The sequence below is a fragment of the Ogataea philodendri genome (genome assembly GCF_020536065.1).
Source record: "Ogataea philodendri strain CBS6075 chromosome Unknown scaffold17, whole genome shotgun sequence".
Lineage (NCBI taxonomy): Eukaryota > Fungi > Ascomycota > Pichiomycetes > Pichiales > Pichiaceae > Ogataea > Ogataea philodendri.
The window spans coordinates 83,505-104,903 of record NW_025763777.1 but is presented as its reverse complement, the minus strand read 5'-3'; the positions used below and the strand labels follow the sequence as shown (position 1 = coordinate 104,903).

General features: G+C 46.9%; 17 protein-coding genes across 17 annotated transcripts; 7 read left to right on the top strand and 10 right to left on the bottom strand.

The window, feature by feature from the left end:
- Positions 1 to 290: 290 nt before the first annotated feature.
- On the bottom strand, positions 291 to 968 carry OGAPHI_000098 (uncharacterized protein; the record flags this gene model as incomplete). Its single annotated transcript, XM_046201712.1, has 1 exon — positions 291 to 968. The coding sequence occupies one exon, from the start codon at positions 966 to 968 to the stop codon at positions 291 to 293; it is 678 nt and encodes a 225-aa protein (XP_046065027.1).
- A 269-nt stretch (positions 969 to 1,237) lies between these two features.
- Positions 1,238 to 1,750, bottom strand: OGAPHI_000097 (uncharacterized protein; the record flags this gene model as incomplete). Its single annotated transcript, XM_046209142.1, has 1 exon — positions 1,238 to 1,750. One exon carries the CDS (start codon positions 1,748 to 1,750, stop codon positions 1,238 to 1,240), a length of 513 nt encoding a protein of 170 aa, XP_046065026.1.
- On the top strand, positions 1,295 to 2,326 carry OGAPHI_000096 (uncharacterized protein; the record flags this gene model as incomplete). Its single annotated transcript, XM_046209131.1, has 1 exon — positions 1,295 to 2,326. The coding sequence occupies one exon, from the start codon at positions 1,295 to 1,297 to the stop codon at positions 2,324 to 2,326; it is 1,032 nt and encodes a 343-aa protein (XP_046065025.1).
- Positions 2,327 to 2,404: 78 nt separating this feature from the next.
- OGAPHI_000095 (uncharacterized protein) lies at positions 2,405 to 2,977 on the bottom strand (the record flags this gene model as incomplete). The annotated part of the gene is made up of 1 exon (XM_046209120.1): positions 2,405 to 2,977. The coding sequence occupies one exon, from the start codon at positions 2,975 to 2,977 to the stop codon at positions 2,405 to 2,407; it is 573 nt and encodes a 190-aa protein (XP_046065024.1).
- A 69-nt stretch (positions 2,978 to 3,046) lies between these two features.
- OGAPHI_000094 (uncharacterized protein) lies at positions 3,047 to 3,598 on the top strand (the record flags this gene model as incomplete). The annotated part of the gene is made up of 1 exon (XM_046209109.1): positions 3,047 to 3,598. One exon carries the CDS (start codon positions 3,047 to 3,049, stop codon positions 3,596 to 3,598), a length of 552 nt encoding a protein of 183 aa, XP_046065023.1.
- On the bottom strand, positions 3,190 to 8,640 carry OGAPHI_000093 (uncharacterized protein; the record flags this gene model as incomplete). The annotated part of the gene is made up of 4 exons (XM_046209098.1): positions 3,190 to 3,580; positions 3,782 to 5,003; positions 5,512 to 8,547; positions 8,619 to 8,640. The coding sequence occupies 4 exons, from the start codon at positions 8,638 to 8,640 to the stop codon at positions 3,190 to 3,192; spliced, it is 4,671 nt and encodes a 1,556-aa protein (XP_046065022.1).
- A 190-nt stretch (positions 8,641 to 8,830) lies between these two features.
- On the bottom strand, positions 8,831 to 9,364 carry OGAPHI_000092 (uncharacterized protein; the record flags this gene model as incomplete). The annotated part of the gene is made up of 2 exons (XM_046209087.1): positions 8,831 to 9,190; positions 9,362 to 9,364. The coding sequence occupies 2 exons, from the start codon at positions 9,362 to 9,364 to the stop codon at positions 8,831 to 8,833; spliced, it is 363 nt and encodes a 120-aa protein (XP_046065021.1).
- A 172-nt stretch (positions 9,365 to 9,536) lies between these two features.
- Positions 9,537 to 10,304, top strand: OGAPHI_000091 (uncharacterized protein; the record flags this gene model as incomplete). Its single annotated transcript, XM_046209076.1, has 3 exons — positions 9,537 to 9,688; positions 9,767 to 10,012; positions 10,097 to 10,304. 3 exons carry the CDS (start codon positions 9,537 to 9,539, stop codon positions 10,302 to 10,304), a joined length of 606 nt encoding a protein of 201 aa, XP_046065020.1.
- On the bottom strand, positions 9,858 to 10,403 carry OGAPHI_000090 (uncharacterized protein; the record flags this gene model as incomplete). Its single annotated transcript, XM_046209065.1, has 1 exon — positions 9,858 to 10,403. One exon carries the CDS (start codon positions 10,401 to 10,403, stop codon positions 9,858 to 9,860), a length of 546 nt encoding a protein of 181 aa, XP_046065019.1.
- A 763-nt stretch (positions 10,404 to 11,166) lies between these two features.
- OGAPHI_000089 (uncharacterized protein) lies at positions 11,167 to 12,261 on the bottom strand (the record flags this gene model as incomplete). The annotated part of the gene is made up of 1 exon (XM_046209054.1): positions 11,167 to 12,261. One exon carries the CDS (start codon positions 12,259 to 12,261, stop codon positions 11,167 to 11,169), a length of 1,095 nt encoding a protein of 364 aa, XP_046065018.1.
- Positions 12,262 to 12,409: 148 nt separating this feature from the next.
- On the bottom strand, positions 12,410 to 14,359 carry OGAPHI_000087 (uncharacterized protein; the record flags this gene model as incomplete). Its single annotated transcript, XM_046209031.1, has 1 exon — positions 12,410 to 14,359. The coding sequence occupies one exon, from the start codon at positions 14,357 to 14,359 to the stop codon at positions 12,410 to 12,412; it is 1,950 nt and encodes a 649-aa protein (XP_046065016.1).
- On the top strand, positions 12,816 to 13,510 carry OGAPHI_000088 (uncharacterized protein; the record flags this gene model as incomplete). Its single annotated transcript, XM_046209043.1, has 2 exons — positions 12,816 to 12,823; positions 13,165 to 13,510. 2 exons carry the CDS (start codon positions 12,816 to 12,818, stop codon positions 13,508 to 13,510), a joined length of 354 nt encoding a protein of 117 aa, XP_046065017.1.
- A 178-nt stretch (positions 14,360 to 14,537) lies between the features above and the next one.
- On the bottom strand, positions 14,538 to 16,256 carry OGAPHI_000085 (uncharacterized protein; the record flags this gene model as incomplete). The annotated part of the gene is made up of 1 exon (XM_046209009.1): positions 14,538 to 16,256. The coding sequence occupies one exon, from the start codon at positions 16,254 to 16,256 to the stop codon at positions 14,538 to 14,540; it is 1,719 nt and encodes a 572-aa protein (XP_046065014.1).
- Positions 15,730 to 16,077, top strand: OGAPHI_000086 (uncharacterized protein; the record flags this gene model as incomplete). Its single annotated transcript, XM_046209020.1, has 1 exon — positions 15,730 to 16,077. One exon carries the CDS (start codon positions 15,730 to 15,732, stop codon positions 16,075 to 16,077), a length of 348 nt encoding a protein of 115 aa, XP_046065015.1.
- Positions 16,257 to 16,903: 647 nt separating the features above from the next.
- Positions 16,904 to 19,231, top strand: OGAPHI_000083 (uncharacterized protein; the record flags this gene model as incomplete). Its single annotated transcript, XM_046208987.1, has 1 exon — positions 16,904 to 19,231. One exon carries the CDS (start codon positions 16,904 to 16,906, stop codon positions 19,229 to 19,231), a length of 2,328 nt encoding a protein of 775 aa, XP_046065012.1.
- On the bottom strand, positions 18,077 to 18,481 carry OGAPHI_000084 (uncharacterized protein; the record flags this gene model as incomplete). The annotated part of the gene is made up of 1 exon (XM_046208998.1): positions 18,077 to 18,481. One exon carries the CDS (start codon positions 18,479 to 18,481, stop codon positions 18,077 to 18,079), a length of 405 nt encoding a protein of 134 aa, XP_046065013.1.
- Positions 19,232 to 19,317: 86 nt separating the features above from the next.
- Positions 19,318 to 21,168, top strand: OGAPHI_000082 (uncharacterized protein; the record flags this gene model as incomplete). The annotated part of the gene is made up of 1 exon (XM_046208976.1): positions 19,318 to 21,168. One exon carries the CDS (start codon positions 19,318 to 19,320, stop codon positions 21,166 to 21,168), a length of 1,851 nt encoding a protein of 616 aa, XP_046065011.1.
- Positions 21,169 to 21,399: the final 231 nt, after the last annotated feature.

The window sequence follows — 21,399 nt, the reverse complement described above, 5'->3', positions numbered from 1 at the left end:
AGTTATTATCCCAGGATGAGAGCTAAGTGGAGAAAGAAGAGAGTTAGAAGACTAAAGAGAAAGAGACGGAAGGTCAGAGCCAGATCCAAATAAGTGAATTGGCGGGCTGAGAACGACTAGAGTATTGACTGAAAGGATGGCCATTTTGAAGATTTTGGTTCGAGTCGTCTTTTCGTTCAATTGAATTGAGATGTTGTTCTCCAACTCTGGATATGCATTGAAATTTGTTCCACTGTTTATATTTAGTGCGTCCGTTAATATACTTGATATTGGATACTAGTTTGTTTTTTTCAGTAGCATCCAAACATCCATGACAGGTCGTACCAGGGCAATTCGTCGCTCGGCTCGTTTTGGTTGAATTGGGAAGGTTGTCCAGCAATCTCGGGCACCTGTCCCTTTGTAAGCTCTGCCATATGTCGGTCGATCTCCAAAGGCGATGCGGTAATGACGTTATTTTCGAGAGTCTGATTCCCGAAATTCACGGTTGTAGTGCCTAGACATTTGAACGAATGGTTTGACTCTGCAAAGTCTGGCGAGAAGTCGTTCACATCGAAAGAGCTGTTGAGGTCCTGGATCCATCTCAATGTGCTGTTGCCCAGCAATTGGTCGGGCTTATGCGCTGGAAAAACCAGTGACTCGTTTTTAACGCTCTCGATGTCAGGCGCCTTATTCTTGGTCACTATAGGGGTATTTTCTTGTGTCATTTGGTCCTGTTGGTAAGGGTGTGTTCCATCCAATGCAAGACCGATGTTGTTTTGGCTGGAAGCGGGTCTCCAACGAACAAGTCTTTCTTCCATCATATCAACCAACCAATGTGTAGTTGGGAATAAGCGATTAGATTGACGACGAATAACTTTAGACCGTAGATTGGGAATTGTTTCCGCTGGATCTAGCGAATATGGCGGTTTATGTGTGGGCGACTCTTCAAAGGGTGAAGTACTCCAACTAGAGCCAGAACTAAGTTCCATAAACGAATCGTCAAGATGGTTAGGGGATCAAAATTTAATTTATCCTTGGCCCTTTTTTTAGAAATCTGCAAAGTCGTGGAAAAACCACAGCAACGCTTTTTGAAGGGATTCAGACAAAACATCTTCTGATTGAAACAGAAAGAGTGTGATGGCCAATTGAATAATATCAATAAATTGAGAGCATTTTTTGATCAAACGATACAGTTATCAAGGTTAGATTTATCTTTTCATACATTGTCATCAGGTGCCACGAATTTTGGGCTTAAATTTCAACTTTTCAAGTGATACAACACACTTTTCTTACTAATAAACATCCAACAACAACGATGGATCTGGACTCCGACATTCAAATGGAAGACGCTGTTGAGCAAACACAGGCGGAACAGGCAGAAAAGGCTTCTATTCTGTCCCAAGTTCCAATTAGCATTACAGACCCCACCACCCAAAGAGACACGTTGGACGGTTGGATAGAACAATTGAGCCAATGTAAACCATTGAGTGAAAACTCTGTTAAACAATTGTGCGCTATGGCAATCGAAGTTGTCAAGGACGAGCAGAACGTCCAGCCCGTGCAAGTGCCAGTCACTATATGTGGAGATATTCACGGCCAGTTCCACGATTTGATGGAGTTGTTCAAAATCGGAGGGCCTTGCCCAGACACAAACTATCTGTTCATGGGAGATTACGTCGACAGAGGATACTACTCTGTGGAGACGGTCAGCTACTTGGTGGCTATGAAAATTCGGTATCCAAGAAGAATCACTATTCTTAGAGGAAATCATGAGTCAAGACAAATTACACAAGTTTATGGATTTTACGATGAATGTTTTAGAAAATACGGTTCTGCCAACGTCTGGAAGATCTTTACGGATCTGTTCGACTATTTCCCGATCACCGCTCTTGTTGAGAACTCGATTTTCTGTTTGCACGGCGGATTGTCTCCGATGATCGAAACGATCGATCAAGTTCGGGAGTTGAATAGAATCCAGGAGGTTCCCCACGAAGGACCAATGTGTGACCTGCTGTGGTCCGATCCTGACGATAGAGGAGGATGGGGGATTTCTCCAAGAGGTGCAGGTTTCACTTTTGGTCAGGATATTTCTGAGCAGTTTAATCACACAAACGGCCTTTCTTTGGTTGCCAGAGCACACCAGTTGGTCATGGAAGGATACAGCTGGTCGCACCAGGATTTGGTGGTGACCATTTTCTCGGCCCCTAACTACTGCTACAGATGTGGAAACCAGGCCGCCATCATGGAGGTTGACGAGAACCACAACAGAAACTTTTTGCAGTACGACCCTTCTGTCCGCCCTGGTGAGCCCACCGTTACCAGGAAAACTCCCGATTATTTCCTCTAGGCTGTTTCTTAGCCACCACGGTTATTTAATTGGTTTGTTTGTATCACCAATTCATTCTTCATATTTAGCTCTACACCTTCATTTCACAATTTGGAAGCTCCATGGCACCGTCAGATGGACAACCTTGTCGTCGTCGATGAACTTGGACACCGCGTTGTACGACCCTCTGGCCAACATTCCACCAGGAGCCTCGACCTCGTCAAACACTTTTTCGTAGAACGGCTTGTCCACTGTGCACGGAGCAAACGACCCCAGAGGCTCGTCTTGCTTGTCCACCGTGATTCCTGTCTTTTTCACCGCCTGCAAGTACCTCAACCCGGTGATGATCTCCCCCTGGACCTTGAACTTGATCACCAGCTGGTAGATACTTTTCTCCTTAATTTTGAACGAAACCTTTGGATCCGACGCGTTCTCCAGCTCAACAACCACCGGCTCCTGGCCCCGGATGTTTAAAGTCATGGACAAAATCACGACCGTCCGCTTGTCGCCAGCCTTCACCGGCAGCAAGTCGCCGGTGTTGAGTCCCAACGACCGTTTCCACTTGTTGAGCGACTCATCGTTGGCGTCCAGCTTCGCGTACTCCTGAATTGATTTCTTCTCACCAACTTTGAACCCAGGAACTTCTTCAGGAACCAACTCTGTGTCTGACATGATTTGGTTTGTACGTAAACAAAAAATAGGCGGTGGAAAATATTTATCTGAAACATTTGTGTGAATAGCATGTCTCTTCCACCCAGCACGAGTCTGGACCAATCAGACGCCCAGACTCTCAAGTTTGTGCTCGACACTCTGTTCGAGCCTTGCGACACCCTCAAGGGGTACCTAATTCCACTGTTGTTCCCAAAGTCGTACAGTTCGTACTCTCAGCTGATCGAGACAGCCAGAACACTGTTGCTCGACCTGTTCGACAAATACTCCAAAGACCCGGCTCTGAAACCAACAATCGACAAGATCGTGTCGGCACACCCGCGGCTGGGCCCACCAAAGAACCCAAACACAAAACTCTCGGCCCATTCGTCCAAAGAACAGGCCCAGCTCAACGCAGACCCGGTGTTGGCCCAGAAACTCGTCGAATTGAACGACCTGTACGAACAAACGTTCCCTGGACTGCGGTTCGTGGTGTTTGTCAACGGACGCTCCAGAGACCAGATCATGGAAAACATGAATAGCCGCATCAAACGCAATAACATCAACTTGGAGATCCAAGAGGCATTCAACGCTATGTGCGACATCGCACTCGACAGGGCCAACAAGCTCCAGCACAAGCTCTGATTGGCCCGGCTCTGTCATATGAATTCATTACTTTCAATCATATACACTAATGGATGCTATGCAATTCCGACCAAATATCCCTATTTTTCTCCACCCCCATTACTCCATTTTTTGGTTTGACCCTTCTTCCCGTTGCCCTGAGGCTGGGACTGTCGGTAGTGCCCGTTATTGTTGTTGTTGTACTTGGTCCGGCCGTTCGCATAAGGCACGCCGTTGTTGCCAGGCCCCATGTGGTAGTAAACCCCCGGGTGCGGTGCTGCCTGGTTCATGTACGGCGAGTAGTAGTACTGGTACGGAGAAACCATGTGCACGGGTGGAACAGCAGACGTTTGTGTGAGATCCGTCGGCGTGCCCAAGTTCTCCTCGGATCCCGCCCCAGTGGCTTGCGCGCCCTTCACAGACGCATCCGGAGAACTAGGCACCGGGTAGTAGTATGGGTATGCAGGAACCCCTCCCGGCGACTCGACAGGCGCCTGCAGATGCTCCGGTGCCGGCGAAACGCCCTTCACGTGTGGCGACGTCGCACTCACCGGAGGCACCATCAGCTGCGGGTGCCCTCCGTATGTGTAGTTGTAAGGAACAAATGGATGGTAGTACCCATACTCGGGCATGGACGGCTGCTGATATCCCTTTCTGGCTCCGCGCGATCTGCCATCAAAGTCGTCCTCCCCGATATCATGGTAGGACTCCATGTCCTCGCGGTCTCCTCTATTGTTGTATCTTTTGTAAGGCTTGTCACCATCGTTGGAATACCCGTTCCCGTTTCTGTAATGTCCAGAGTTGCCGTTCTGGAACGAGTCATCTCTGCTGCCCTTTCTGGTGAGCTTACCATTTTTGTTCAATTGCCTCTCTTCTTCCTCCTCCCGCTCGAGATTCGCGGTGAAGTAAGACTTGTAGTTCTCGAACAGTTCCGACACTTGGATTCTGTTGAGCTTTTCGTTCGGATCGAATTTGATGCTTCTGAAGTCCAACGGCTTGATGTTGCCCTCGTTGTCGAAAATGGCCCATTTTTTGGTCTCGTCGTCTGCATTGACGAGTGAGGTGTTGATTTTGAACAAAACCATCGAGTAGCCATCGTTCGACAGAATGTGCCCCAAGTTGTAGTACTCGGCTAATTTGTGCGTTAATAACCGGTAATAGGAATTCAATGGCGTCATCTTCCACGAATCCACGTTCGGCTTCATGATGAACTCGATGATCTCCGATTCCAAACTGATGATGAATTTGCGATCGTTCAGGTTGGATTGGTTGTTCCTACCGTTCATATTAAATAACGACCGGACCAAGATCTCTGGCACATCATAAGCGTCTGATAATTCCTTGATTATTCCTTGAGGTGTAGTCGCCTTGAGTTCTATGGCATCAAATGCTTTTTTCAAAGTTGACGCCGAGGAGGGAACTGAGTCTATCTGTTCCCCAGCCATTATGATAATGTTCTTGCACCGATCTTCTTACACGCCTGTAATTGCCTTGCGTAGGATGTTGGTCCAAACAAGATTCCAACTTCTGGGTACCAAGCGGCGGGTTTGCGGGTCTATTTATCCCAGTCACCAAGAAGAAACCAACAGCGATACTTTGTTTTCTTTTCCCGTCCTAATTTTTTCCCTATAGATTTTATGGCCCCCCGCTAAGAACCACGACAGACTTTTGTGTGGTACGCTAGAAAATAAGTTACCCTTCTTTTAATTGGCGTCTCACCCTCTTTGGTTGGCGAAAACAGTTGCCGTTTCGAAGACGATCATCCTTCAATTACCCAATTCGCGTATACAAACACTAAGTAACAACATCGGGTTTCCCTTATTGACAGCTCTTAATTTTATTGTAGCCTAAATTCTTTCGCTAAAGTTGCTTCGATCCGTCATGTGACCACCACCGTTACTCCATCTGAACATCGCCGTCCGCGTCTTTGTTACGGCGTCGTTCCTGGATGAACCGGTTAATCTTCTCCCTTAGCTCGACGTCGTCTTCAACGTCCTCCAATTTTAGAGGATTCCGGTTGAAGGGGTCTGTTGGATCGTTCATCAAGTGTGCTTTCAAAACAGACCGATCCATACTCACCTTCGAGTGAGGCAGTTTCACCGGGTCCTTCATTAACGTGAACATCAACGGATCAAGGAACTCGTCAGGAATGTCACCCAACTCCATCTCTTCCTCCTCGTCCTCCTGCTTGACCTGCTCTGCTTTTCCCACAAAAAGATCGAGCTTCGTGCTGAATTCATAATCGATCTTTCCCACCTTGTTCAGGATCTGGATCGCTCTTTTGAAACATGCAGGGTTGAAAGATCTAGAGTCCCTTGCAACCGCATTAATAAACTCCTTTTCGTCCGACAAGTTGATGAAAATCGAAGAAATGTGCAGCAACAAGTCCGACGGATTGAAGTGGTAGTTCTCTGGGTTTTGCACCCGCAACTCATTACATTTTGGACCAACAAGTGCAACCAGGTTGTAGTTCAACATTCCTGCCAACCGGTCGACAATTTCTATAATGATGAAAGCAGTTGGAATTTCTTTCGTGAATAAATCAAACAGCTGAATAGTCTTGTTTGACAGCTGGACCAACGATTTCGCCATACGCTCGCTGTCTTGGAGTTTTTTCGTCAAATCCTCATCGGTTTCCTCTGTGGTTGGAGCATTTCCCTTTTGACGACTGGCTATTTCTCTTTGGCAGTTACCAATTGTTTGCAGGTGGTTCAACGACTCGTCAAGTAAGTAGGTAGTGTCATTCAACATACGCGCAATCAGTCTCACAAAGAACTTTTGGTTTTTCGAGATCCGCTTCAGATCCGCCCGAAAGTAGTCGAATTTCCATAGCTGTTCCAAGATCATGGAAATGTGGCATCTTGCGTTGAACTTATCGTAGAACTGCGACGAGGCTCCTGTCTTCTCAACCATCACATAGAAATCCAGTAGCGAGATGATCAAGTTCTCCTTCACTAGATCGTTATTGTTGAAAATATTAATCATGTAGCCATCCATATTGTTGACCATAGGCAGTGATCCGAAAAACAGCACTTCAGTCAACCTGGCCTTCAAGTGCGGATTGTTGACCAATTCAGGACATCTGAGAATGGTGATTGCAAACTCCAAGAACTGTGTCAGCTGCTTTTCATTTTGAAGCATTGGATTATTGTTGAATTTCGCAATATAGTGACAGTAATTGACAACACCTTCAACGAAAAACTCTGGGAAATATTTGAACGGAACTGGAGAAATGGTTCTTAGGTACTCCACATCGTCAAACTTGTCCACATCATCGTCCAAATTATGCAGCGGAATTTTAAGTGAAACATTTGGATAAGTATGAGTAGGCTCAATCAGTCTAATAAAGAACTTGATGGCTCCAGTGATGACATCGAAAATCTCGAGCTGAAGCTCTCTGTTCAAAGAGCACATGTCAATTGACAGCTTCATAGACTTCATTTTTTGAAGCTCTTTCTTCATCGGAGTTAATCTTGTGTCGATAAGCATTTTCGTGATAGGATTGGATCCTCCTCCTCCGGTCTTTTGGATCATTTGCTCGAGCTTGGCAAGTTCCTGGGTGAGTTGTCTGATGTAGCTCACCAGCCTCTCAGAACTGGTGATCATTCCACCAAAACCGTAATGGAGATATCCCAGAAGCAGGTAGAAGCACTCAGATATGAAGTTCAAAGGGAGATCAGACAGTTTGTCTTCGGAGTAGTATTCATCGTACTCCTGGATTGTCGAGTTGATTTTAGTCTCCTCGTGCAAATCCAAGAGACGATTACGACAATTAAGGTAATTGGTCGAAATCTTATCGATTTTGATTCCATCCGAAAGGAATGGTTGCGACAACTTGACCAAGATGATGGTAATGCAAAACATGAATGAGTCGGAAGCGAGTTTCTTCGGGTTGGCATGTTCACCCCTTCTCAAATGGTTCTTGTTGACGATATCTGCAAGATATTTGAGAAAGGCCATACGGCAAGCTTCTCCAGATCGCACAATCTTATCGCATATTCCGAACAGTCTGTTCATCAACACGAGTTGCTCGCTATGAAGCGACTCGTGGATGGTTTTAATTTGGGGTTTGGTGAGACCATCGGGGTAATTGGAGACGGCAACTTCTGGAAGTAAAGCAGAGACTCTGAGCAATGGACCCAGTGTCGTTTTGAGTTCGAACTCGTTAGCTTTCAAACCTTCTGGGTTGAAGCCATCGACTAGATAGATTTGAGATGCAATGATCTTGTTGGAGACGAAAATCTGGTAAACTGTGACGATCTTTGAGTAATCTGTGTCTGTGGAATAATTCAGAGTCAACAGCTGTTGTGCCAACGATGGCAAAAACACATTCAGGAACTCGAGAACGTTATCGTTTTCTATGGATCTGGTGATAATGTCCATCAAGAAGCTGTCGTACTTATCGACAGACGACCAAAGCAGACGGATAACGTCCTGAACGTTGACTTCGTTGATAAACATATCAGGAACCAGAAACAAGATCAACGAGTAACTCGATGTAAGTCTAATTGCCTCATCTGCAAGTGAGATCTTTGCAAGTTTGTTCTGTTCGTCTGCCTTGATGAGTCTTCTAACGTTCTTGGCTCTTGTCCAGCAATCAGCCAGGAAATCGAAGGCCGACTTGTACTTTGACTGGTCGACACCGATCTCGGTGAGGATTTCCAAAAGGACGCTGTCAACGAGCTCGGAAGTGAACTTGGAGTTCTCCTTGGCGAGGGAGTCCAAATAGGTGTATTTTGATGATTTTTGCTGTGAAAGGGTCGAGTTGAGAATATACTCCAACTTGAGGTTGATCCAGTCGTCGATTGATTCTATCTGTCTGTTCTCGGGAGAGATAGACAAACTGGTCGAACTGGAGACTGGCGTTTGTTTCTCCGACACGGTGATGGTCTTGGAGGGCGTCTTTTCCGACACCACTGGAGCGGTCACTTTTTTAGGTTTTGGTTGGGTTGTCTCGCTAGAAAGCGCTGCTAGTCTAGCCAATCGCTTAGCACGGATCTGGAATGTTAGCACAAACAGTTCTAATGACAATAATCAATACTCACGTCTTCAGGATCACTCATTACCCAGAGAATTTACAGTATCTAACAAGATATTTTTGTTTTGCCACCACCTTTAGATATAGCGACAAAAAACTAAAGAGGGACAGAGTTTTGGGTGTACGGTTGTTTACAGAGTAAGTAGATAATTTGAGGATTCTTTGCTATAGATTATCAAAGATACACATTACCACACCAAACAACATCGACACGTTTAGGCCTTGACAGCGAACTTCTTGGCTGGGTAAGCAATAGCTTGCTTCTTAGCCTTGTCAGTCTTTTGGCTTTTCTCGTACTTGGTAAGAGCTCTTCTCAAAGCTCTGGTCTTCTTTTGTCTGAGATCCTTTGGAATGTATTTCTTGCCACTGTAGAATTCTCTGACAGAAGCTCTTTGTTGCAAGTTGATCACGGTGAGGACCTTAGCAATGCTCTTTCTGACAGTGTGGATCTTTGGAAGAGATGGTCTGGTCAACTTCTGGACCTTGAGTTGGGCCAATTCTTTCTTCAGGTCGACAAGCTGCTCCTGCAGTTGTTCCTTAGACTTTGATCTGAGTTCGTAAGCTTTAACACCGGCCTAAACTGTTAGTACTTGGGATTTGAATAGAAACATCGAGAGTGGAAAGTTGGAGTCACAACACCCAAAACGTGGCAAACACACGCCCTGGAACAGAGAACATAGTCTCTCATTGTGTATTGACTTGTGGTTCAACTCCTGGTGTTCCTATGTGTAGGAAGTATCACATACCATTTCGTCTATATTATGCTTTGAGACAAACTCTTTAATTACGAATAAAATTTTTCAAGGTGAAAATCGCACGCTGCGGTGCGCGAAGGGAGTGCCCGGTAGAGTGCCGTGGGAAATTGGATCGCAGCCCGGGGGGAATTTTGCGAAAAAAAACATAATCAACCCGGGAGCCACAATGACAGACAAATTTGGGAAAAATTGTGACTGCTATTTCGAAACTGTCCGTGGTGACGTAAGCAGACCTACCGAAGCTGCCAGAGGTGGTGATCTGGCAGGAGTTGAAAGACCCCCCATGCAAAATCGATATCCGGAAGCCGGGGATCGATCGTAGAGTAAAACTAGTTTAAAACGAAAGCTCGAAAGGTAATATTAGTAAGAAGAATACACAATTTAGATTGAGAACAGTAACTTACTTGGCAAGCTATCCAATTCGATATGGAAGTTGATCTTGAGCAGTTTAGTTTATATCACTTTCCAATCTCAGTCTAAAACCCCTTTAGTTACCGTTTTTCAAGTTAGTAGACAACCATTCGAGACCCTCGTACAAACCGTCACCAGAAGTGGCGCATGTGGCTTGGATGAACCATGGTCTTGGTCTGATGGACTGCAGACCCAATTTCTCGGTGATCTCAGCAGCATTCATGGCGTTTGGTAAGTCTTGTTTGTTTGCGAAAACTAACAACAATGCATCTCTCAATTCGTCCTCGTTCAACATTCTTTGCAACTCCTCTCTAGCTTCAAGAATACGGTCTCTGTCGTTGGAGTCGACAACGAAGATGATTCCCTGGGTGTTTTGGAAGTAGTGTCTCCACAATGGTCTAATTTTGTCTTGTCCACCAACGTCCCAGACGGTGAAGGAGATGTTCTTGTACTCCACGGTTTCAACGTTGAAACCGATAGTTGGAATTGTGGTGACAATCTCACCCAACTTCAACTTATATAGAATAGTGGTTTTACCGGCAGCATCAAGACCCACCATTAAAATTCTCATCTCTTTGCGACCAAAAAGGCCCTGAAGCAATTTCGAAATAGACAATCCCATCTAGACGCGTTAGTTAATCACTTGTGCTTGCCAGCAAACTCGTTAAATGATTTTAAAAATTCCAACTTTGTTAGTCCAACGACCTCCCTGCCGCAGTCGCGACACCTGGAAGGGGCTGTGGGCCCGCTATTAATTTTTCTCACCTTCGCGGGTCGCGGGCGAAAAAAGTGACAACGAATCAAATTGGGCAATAAACATTGTGAGCGAGGTGGCAACAATAATTAGTTTCGCGTACCCGATCTCTCAATCTATCTTCACTTCACTCACCGTCTACCACCCAATTCGTAAATTGTACACTTTCAAGTACATCGTTTGTAATCTTCAAGGTACCAGACCTACGCTGTTCCAGACCAGATTGTGTACAATGCCTCTTCAACTAATGGGAACCATAAATCCAGTTTGCGAGCGCTAATTCTGTTCACTTACCGTTTATTAAAACCGGCTTAAAACTTGTTTCCGTGTCCCAAATAAAGAAGTATTTATATAGGAAGACTAGTTGGCTAAACAAAAGATAGTGGATGTGTTTTTTCTCTCGAGACCTTTTCGATAAAGCAAAAAACCCAGAACGGGAAGTATGGGAAAAACCGGGAAAACATCTCTACACCGCAGCCACCAATTGGCACAACCAAAATGGAACCAAGACGCGTCGTATTACGGTTATATATGGTGTTATCAATGCAATGACTATAGCAAGTCCAGCAACTAGTATACTGGAATGAATGGGTGTGGGTAGAAAAGCAAAGGCGATGCAAAGGAGTCGGTCCTAACGGCCAACGTTCACTTTGCAAGTGGAATATTTCTGCAGAGCTCTCAAAAACACAGCGTAGGTCACCTCCTCGTTATCCGGCTCCCAGTACATCTCACTGAGTCTGGTGTGCCATGGAGGGTAGCCTTGGAGGTTAAGGTAAGGTTGGAACATGACGATCAGATCTGGTTCATGTCCAACCAGCTGTTGCAGTTCCTGGTCGATAAACTTGAGATTGATATCTTTTTCGCTGAGTTCGTGGGTCTTTGACAAGTGCGACATAACTTTGGTCAGTTCGACAATTGTGGATCTACCATCCAAAACGCTGATCAGACTGATCTCGATATCAAACTTGTCCTGATCTGAAGGGTATTCATCATCGAACGAGCCGGCGTAGCTCACGTTCAAATGAGGGATGTTGATGCGATAGGTTGGGACGTTGCTGGTTCCAAAGTACGCCACCAGTTTGCGGTACACCGAGCGGCGAAGCTCAGGAACATGTTTTTTCAACACCCCGTGGTATTCATAGATAGTTAGGTTTGGGATGCCCGAAGACAAACACCACGCTGCAATTTCCGATGCGTCATTGCAAAGACCTTCAACACCACCATTTTCCTCCTGCTCAGACTTGTAATTGAGAATGGCAGAGATCCTGTATGGGATTTTAGGCAACTTGTTCACGTCGCTGTTGATCAGAGAAGGTGCTCTTGATGGGTTGTAGGCCAGATTCAGAAATCTGAGCTTAGTTCTGTTGTAAGTGTATTCGTAGAATCTGTAAATCGACATGAGCAGATAGAAAAACACCAAGATGGAATGGTAGATGTAGTAGGAAACAGAGCTTTCAGACGAGGGAGACGACTCCTCTTCCGATTTGAGAGCAGCCTGGGGCCATATCAGGTTTCTGAACAGATTGTATATCGTCGTGTACACCGTGTCGTTACTGTAATCTGGGACTGGGTCCCTGTTTGACGAGTCCGTGGGAGGTATTTCCTTCAGCTCTTGTTGCTGTTGTTGTACGAGATTGTACACCAAGTCCTGGGACGCTCCGCTAGAAAAGCCATTTTCCAAGGAATGAGAGTCCTCAAGCTCCGTTGTCTTCATTTCGGACGACATATCAACCAGCGAAAAGAAGGAAACACAATGGCGAACCTTGAGAATAATTTATTCACAAAGGGAAAGCCACGCCTGACACCCTGCGAAATTTGATTAGTCGAGTTTTTTTCATTTTTTACAGCGTGCGGCTAGGAAGCATAATTTAACGTTAATGAGTATGTACGGACTGCGAAGAGCCAGCTAGCGGTTCTGGCTCTGTTTCGTGCTCGTCGGAAATCCGCATCCCTAGACTGCGGATAAGACCCATGAGGTCTTCCTGATTGCTGTAGTTGTATTCGTTCTGCGAGGTGAAGTAATGGTCCAGATTTGGTGGCTGGGACTCGATCTCGTCGTCTGTTGAATGAATCGACGGAGGAACGTTGTTTGGAACGCTTAAAATATCGTTAATCATCATGTGAGCGTTTGTTTGTTGCGGGCGTTCTTCTTCAGAAGGATGAGAACCCTCGCTCTCTATGTTATTTTGATGCGGTCTGTAATATCTTGATTGGCGAGCGTTTTTGCAGAACCGGAACAGGTCGTCGACTTCTTCCAGTAAGAGTCCTTTTGTTTCGTAGATGTTGAAGTAGGCAAACACGAGCCCGACAAAGTTCAACGACCCCCATAGGAAGAAGATCTTGGTGCCGAGTGCAGCAGTGTGTTTTCCCGTGTCTACCAAGTACGGCGTGGAGAACGCAAAGACAAAGTTCACCAGCCAGTTGGTTGCCGCGGTGATCGACACGGCTTTTTGGCGGATCGACAAACTGTACATCTCTCCGACAACGACCCAGGCCAACGGACCCCATGTCGATGCGAAAAACGCAATGAACAAACACACAAATGCAACCATGATCTTGTTGGCTATGATGGAGTCTGTAGTGATACCAACTATGCCAATGACAAAGTTCGAGACCGTCATTCCGGCAGCCCCCACAATGAGAAGCGGCCGTCGTCCCCAGATTTCCACAAAGAATATGCCTGGGATCGTAAAGACAACGTTGACGGTGTAGGTGACAAACGAGATGAGGTACGAGTTTGCTACTCCGGCATGCACAAAGAAGTTGACTCCGTAGTAGAAGATGAAGTTGATTCCGGAACATTGTTGAAGAGCCTGCAAAACCATTCCGATCATCATTCTGCGCAGCTGGTTAGCTCTGCTTGGAGAACTGCGGAAACAGTCGAGAATGCTTGTTTTTCCAAAACTCATTTCATAGTCGTGACTGGCCTTGATTTCTATCAGCTCTTCGATGAGCGACTTGTCGTTGATTTCTAATCTGCGGAACCGCGAGAGCGAGTGCAGGGCGTCGTCGAGCCGGTCTTTTTTAACGTAGAACCGTGGAGACTCCGGCAAAGAGTACATCCCCACGGCTAAAAACACTCCCCAAATCAGTTGCAACCCGATCGGAATCCGATAGCATCTAGCGTCATTGATGGAATGTGTTGCCTGGGTGATGGCACTGGAAACCAGCAACCCCCACGTGATGGCCCATTGGTACAAAGAAACCACAGATCCTCTAATCCACTTGGGCGAGACCTCTGCCTGATAAAGCGGAATAATGGCCGAGATCATTCCAACACCAAATCCACTGATCAGTCTGCCCACGCAGAGAAGCGGGATGGTGGAGGAAACCACCTGCAAAATGGTTCCCAGCGAAAACATAATGGTACAGGCAGAGAAGATACTGAGCCGTCTTCCTATTCTATCAGAGAATATCGGCGCCAGCAGCGACCCCACAAACGTACCGATGGACAAAACTGACGTAATAAGCGAGTTCTGGCTCGCGGTGAAGTGCATCTCGCCGTGAGGAGGGAAAGTGGTCCTCACATATTCCATATCTAATAACCCGTTGATGATACCCGTATCGTATCCATAAAGAAACCCACCAATAGCCATCAAAAGACCAACATAAACGGCCATCACAGACGACCAGTTGCGCTGTCTCTCCAGGTCTGCCCCATTAGCGCTGACCACCTGTTTTTCATCCTCCACAGACGGCTGGGCAGATTGCTCGAAATCGGTCGTGGACATGTTTCGTACCTCCGACATCTTGCTTGTGTCTTCAGTCGGTTGATAATGTCGCGTATCGGCGTCTAACCAACTTCCACTGGCGTCTAGCGACATGCGACAATTCGAAATTCCAGAAACCAAAGCTGTTATCTAGCTAACTGGGCAATACAATTTTAATTTTTTGAAAAGGTGCACCAGGAGAAGCGGAGAAATAGGGGTCGATCGACGCAAAAGAATATCGTTAAAGGATTTCATTAGAAAGATCATACAAAGAATTGTAAACTAGTGTTCATCAATGGATCATCTTGGATAACCCAAATCTCACAGAGAACATCTTGGAAAGTCTGTTGTTTTTCTTATTAGGCTTAGTGTCTGTTGGTGTTGGCAGAGTGTCCACAGAAACTGGGGTCTTTGGAATGGTAGCATCAACAGGAACGTTTTCTTTGGTCTCAACTAAATCATACAGCGTCGCCGACGCTGTCTTTGGCTTGTCAGAGAGCGAACTTTGTCTTTGGGTCTCAGGTTGGGTTTTGTTGATTTGAATGTTCTTGAGTGAATCGGTCTCTTTGGATGGTTGCAAAAGGTTGTCTGCCGACAAACTAAATGGACTCGAGATATTCACCGGAGTGAGTGCCTCGCCCTGTTTCCTGGTCAGTGACGGTGTGCTGCCGTTTCCATTGGTGAACCATCCCATGGATCGCCGTCTGAGCTTCTTGTCTGCAGCGATGTCCTGAGGAACAGTTGGGTATCTATTAGTTGCGGCAGAGTCAGAAACAGACCGTTTTCCAGAGCTTGTCTCGTCGGGTGAGCCAGTCAACACCTGAGACAAGTTCTTGGAGCTAAAGGCGCTCGAGAACGAACGGTATCCGAACATGGACCGTCTCTTCTGTTGTTTTTCGTCCGACGTGGACTTGTTCCGTTGTTTTGGCATGAGAAGCGGTTCTTCCACCAACGGAGAGGCCAGAACTTCTTTCAGACGGAGCTCGTTGTCGCTGACAAACGCTTTCAGCTTGGCCACCAGCGATTCATACGAGCTGATCCAGTTCTCCAACAACTCCTCGTTGGCCTTGTAGTTCTGGAGCAGCTCTTCTGTGCTGGCACTGGCGTTGATTATTGGCTGGAAATCGTCCGCTTTGAAGAAGCTCATCTGGAAGATTTTCGCGAGGTTAGACGAAGGCATCTTGGTGACCTCGCAGATCTCGGGCCGGGTGAGTTTGTTGAAGAACGACAACAGGTATATGAACAGGTGGAGGTTGATGATAGGCAGACTTTGTAGAGCGTTGGCCTCGGAATCTGGTTCTTCCACACTGGAAGGGTCTGTTTTGTAAGATCCGACGCTAAATTCGCCGTCCGAGTCGTGCTGGGAAGCAGCTTCGGGCTTATGGTCTTTGGAAGGACTAGGAACCGCGAGATTTTTGAGAGCTTTGCTCACGTCCAGGGTGATCAGGCCGTCAGAAAGACCAGATAGCCATCTTTTCAAAATCATGGCGGCATCGTACACGTTTGGGACGGTGTCTTCAGACTCGTCGGTGACGGGGAGTCTTGCTGATTCGAAATCAAAGTTGTCGATTCCTGTTTCCTTGATAAGAGACTCGATTTTCTTGATTTTCTTGATCGACCCGTTGATTCTGAAGATTCCTTGTTCTGGGTCCTTTTCCAAAACAAAGCTGCAGCATTTGTGGACCAACAGAGGAACGGTCAGTTTGAGCCCATCGATTTCCAGCTCGATATTGGATGTCTTGGCCTCATTTTCCAACAAATGGCCAGAAGACAAAGGAGTAGCCACAGGGGTGGCCGTGTTTCTTCTTAAGGTCGTGGCAGAGGCTTCTTGAGGACTAGAAAGCTCGGAAAACGAGGTGTCCACTTTCAAAGGAGCCCCCGAGATTGAGAGCCGTTTGAGATTCCTCTCGCTGGTGAAAGACTTGAACAGCGGCTTCTTGAAGCCAGAGTCTGTTTCGTGGTTGACACGGGCCACAGGCTCAGGAACAGAGGGTTCTGTTTCAGAAGCCATGATGGATCAAAAATGGTGCGGATTGAGATAACTTTATAAATAATGGGCACCTGTCAGTTTGTGGACTGCGTTTCAGATAATCAACTGTCTGTTATGTGGATGCACAAAGATGAAGCTAAAACAAAAAGTCTTGCAAGTTGAGAATGTCGATGGGATCAAATAAACTGAAAAAAAAGTGTTTACTTTAACAAGATAAACGCATCAACTCTAAACAAACCCCTTCCCTCCTTTGAATCGTCAAACCAATGCGCATATCAATTACTCCAGAGAGTGGCTGATTGTTGGAAATTCACGCTACCGCGTTTGTTGCAGGGGCAACAATAGTGCACTATTATTTCCAACATTCCGCGTTTGTGGCTGAAGCCAAGAATGCAACGTGTGGCTAAGTAAACCCACTTCTTGGCCTGAAATTAGATTGACAGCCCGTTTCAATTTTTTTAGTTAGCCAGGCGGGTAACTGTTCTACATGACAACTCTATCTTGTGCGCCCTTAATAAATTTTGTTAATATAACACCAGGGAAATAATATATGGGCCGTTGATAAAAGGTATCCTATCTTTGTTCAGCCACATTATTTATACCCCGTACGATCGTTAACCAGTCAAAGAAGAAGTTTATGCCGGTGCAATTGAGAATCTCCCGCCACGATGTCTGAAAACTTGTACTCTGCCGTTTATTCGGGAGTGCCTGTGTATGAATTTCTCAATCCCAAGTCGTCTGTCATGCGACGAAAAATAGACGGCTGGATCAATGCGACGCACATCCTCAAGGTGGCCAATTTCCCTAAGGCGAAACGAACTAGAATCTTGGAACGAGACGTCCAGGTGGGAGTTCATGAAAAGGTCCAAGGTGGGTACGGTAAATACCAAGGAACATGGGTGCCAATGGACCGAGCTATAGATATCGCCAACGAGTTTGGAGTTTACGACGAGCTCAAGCCAATTTTCGATTACAAGGCCTCGGACGGAGCCGCCACTCCTCCTCCAGCTCCAAAACACCACCATGCTACAAGCGGGGCGGGCAAGAGAGGCCGCGCTAGCGCGAGAACGGCACCCGAGCCTTTGGCTGCCCGCACAGACGAGACGCCGGTGACAAGAAACGGCAACAAGGCCGCCTCGGTGAAAAGTCTGGCCGGCCCCACAGAGCCAGCAACTAAAAAACGTACATTGAGACCACCAAGAGCGCAACTAATACGAGAAATCCCGCCTCCTCAGCCCACCGACTCGGACTCGGAGTACGAAGATAGCGACACCAAACCGCGCGTCCAAACAACCAACGGAATGGGCATCCACGAAGCCTCTTCTCCGTCGGACTTTATGAGCGACGACGATATCAGCAACGCTTTGCACCAACAGTACATCAACCAGCGGTCTCATGACCATATCTCCCATAGATCACAGCAGTATATGGGAAACTTCTCGCCGTACCACAAGAACGAGCTGGACTCTCCACATTCGAGACCTCCGTCGTTTGGTAGCCAGCCAATCTCGCACAGAAACCAAGAATGGTTTGATTCCAAAAAAAGCTACACTCAAAAGCTTTTAGAGTACTTTCTGTCTACTGAAGATAATCTGACCGGAGATGTTGAGATCCCAGATTTCATCTTGGACCCCAACAGCGACTTTGACTCCAACCAGGTCATTGACAGAGACGGCAACACCACTTTCCATTGGGCTTGTGCCATGGGGGACTTGCGCATGTGCGACGCTTTACTAAGTCGCGGTTGCAACTATAGAGCTCTCAACAACGAGGGACAGGTCCCAATCATGAGAAGTGTTTTGTACACCAACTCGTACTCGAGACGCACTTTTGCCAAGTTGCTAGATCTCCTGAGAGACTCTCTGCTGGATACAGACGAGCGCGGGCGCACCATTTTGCACCACATTGGGTTTTCGACCAACTCTGTCAATAACCTGCCTTCGGCGAGGTACTACACCGAGATCTTGTTGACCAAGATTGCCGAGACAGTGCAGCCAATGGAGAGAATTATCAACTTTATCAACCAGCAGGACATGGATGGTAACACCGCTCTTCATATCATGAGCCACAACACTGCAAACAAGTGTATTCGTGTTCTTTTGGGCTACAATGCCAGGGTCGACATACCGAACAACCGCAACGAGTACGTGAGCGACTATCTTTACAACAATAGTGTTTTCGAGCCTGTTTCTGCTCAATATTCGTTTATGGGCAGCACCGGGGCGACAGCTTCTCAAAGGAACCATGCCGACTCGTTCACACAGATGAAACCGTTTGTTCCGTCGCTTAACTTCCACAATGCGTCGATCTTGCAGTCGCAGTTGAACGCGTCCAACTATCTTGCTCTGCCTCATTATTCGGAAACCGCTATGCAAGTGAGCCACAAGTCGGGAGACTTTATAGAGAAGCTGGGAGAATTGTCGAATGCGTTTGACCAGGAACTGCAACAACGCGACAGCGACATCAAAGAGCTCGGCATGATCCTCAGCCAGATGGACACAGACATAGCCAAGACAGAAAGCGATATCAAGGATATATTGAAGACTGTTTTGAAGCTCGAGAAGGAGGAAACGGGCGATTATGAGGCCGCTCTTGCACAGATGAAGGACGAGTTGAAACTCGCCGAGGAAGAGTATGTGTCCAAGATTCAGACTCTGAAAAAAATGATTGAGAGATCTCAAGCTAAAGATCTTGCTACCGATGTTCAACAATGCGAAACAGAAAGATTAAAACAGACCAAGATCGACAACGAGGGCGATCTCAAGCCTGCAGAACCGACCGTCGAGAATCTTAAACTGGTTCTTTCTATGATTGCTCTACAAATGACCAGAAAACGTACTGTTGACGAACTTGTCAACCTGTATGCTGATGCCTCAGAAAACACAGAAACCATATCGAAATACCGTCGGTTGGTTTCCAAACTGTCGAGCGTGCCGATCGTCGAAGTCGACGAAAGCTTGAACGACATTGAAGAGTGTTTAAAAGCAGAGGAATGATTAGCCATCACTATGTATATTAATGTACTTCTAAAAAAAATACAGAGCCACATTATTTTTCTATCCAGTACCTTTATTTCTTCTTCATGACTTCCGAGTTACAACTTGATTACGAGGAAAACTACAACGTTCCTGTGCTTGGAGATCCAGAACAGGTCGTTTCGACTGTTTTGACGATCCCGCCAGCATTGTATCTGGACGAATTCAAATATAACCTACCCCCTGCAACAAGAAGGCTGATTATCTTTCTACACGGGATCGGAGCCCATAAGAACTTTGGGTTCCAGCCAGAACTCGTGCGTACGGTGACTAAAGAACTGGGCGTTTACACAGCCCGATTCGACTTTAGAGGATGCGGAGACTCGTCTCCAGGTGACCCTCAGGCCCGAACTTTGGAACAAGATGTCGAAGATCTAGACAGCGTGATCGAGTTTTTCTCGTCCGGAGGCCATCAGGGCACACCATTGAACGTCGATGTTATTTGTGGACACTCGCGTGGCGTGATTGCGATGTTCAATTGGGCATTGAGACAACAAACGTTGAAAAAACCACAGGTTTACAATCTGATCAACCTTGCTGGTCGCTTTGACGGTAGAGGCTACGAGAGAAAGGCATTGAAGACTCATCCCGATTACAAGGAAAAGGGCGGGTTCAATTTGTCCGGATACGTAAATGGGAGATACCGGGACGTTTGGTGTTCGTTAAGAGAAATTGAGAGCGTTTCCTCGCAGGATATGAATAAAGTCGCCAATTTGGACGGTTTGGTTCAGGTTTTGAACGTTTACGGGTCCGTTGATGAGGTCATTCCTCCAGAAGACAAGTATTCCTACGAGAAGGTGCTTGGAAAGAGGGGAAAGCTCGTGGTTATTGATAAGGCCAATCACAACTTTTTTGGGTGCCAAGTGTACGACGATCCGAACTCCCCGGATTATCAGCTCAGAGACGGGAACGTGATTATAGACAACAAGCCATACCCTTTGAAACGCAGCAGAAAGGCCATCGATTACAGCGGAGAGCTGACTAAAATTGTTCTGGACTGGCTTTCTCCAGAAGCCAGCAGTCAACGGTTCTATGAGAGCTCGTTGTACATCGATGCGAACACACCCAGATGGATCAACGTGGACGGATTGTCCAACGTTCGTGACCTTGGTGGCTGGAAAACCATCAACGGGGACAAAGTCCGGTCGAGACTGCTGTTCCGGTGTGCGGATCCGGGCCGTATTACGGATTCCGGTATCCAAACCTTACACGAGCTCAAGATCAAGGCCGTGTTTGATCTGCGGTCGCACGAGGAGCGCGACGAGGTCGGGTCATTGGAGATTCCCGGTGCTACCAACTTTCATGTTCCGGCGTTTGACGCAAACTTGTCGCCGTTACAGGCGATCAAGCACTATGTCTACCTTCTAACGTCGTGGTCGACATACCTACAAGTTTACAAGGACGTGCTGGAGAGCGGGGTGGAGGCGTTCAAGACGGTGTTTGAGTTTCTGCGCGACCACCCCGACGAGCCGATCGTGTTCCACTGCACGGCAGGTAAGGATCGCACCGGTGTGGCGGGGATGCTGATTCTGCTGCTTGCCGGCGTCGACCCTTGGATCGTGGCGCGCGAGTACGAGCTGACCGCTGTCGGACTGAAACCGGATCATGACACCATCAGAAGTAAGTTTTTCACCGCCTTGAAAAAAATGCCAGAGTCCGATTCGAAAACACGGCTGATTCAAGGGGTTGTGCGGGGCCGCGCGAACTGGGACTTTGAGGAGGACGGGTTCCAGAACCTGATCAGCAGCCGGTACGAGGCGCTGCGTGCGACTATCGACTGGGTGAACGAACACTATGGCGGTGTTGAAAAGTACCTTAGTGACCGTGTTGGTTTGCAAGACGTTGATTTGGTTCGAGCACACCTTTTGGCCCCAAAGCCTTCGATAACCGAAATATAGACGGGGAGATTGAAATCTGGTGGATTTGGGGTCGAGCACCGCCTGGATGAGGGGTGTTTACCAATAAGAACAATAGAAAACTGTATGACAAGTTCGCAGGCTCCTATACCGGAGAGAAAACTATTGTCTCCTGCACCGGAACAGGCAATCTAAAAATTTTTCACGAGGCTCCAATTCAGTCAGACTGGTTCAAGACATATATTAGGCTAGTGGGGAAGAAAATCGGCGCTG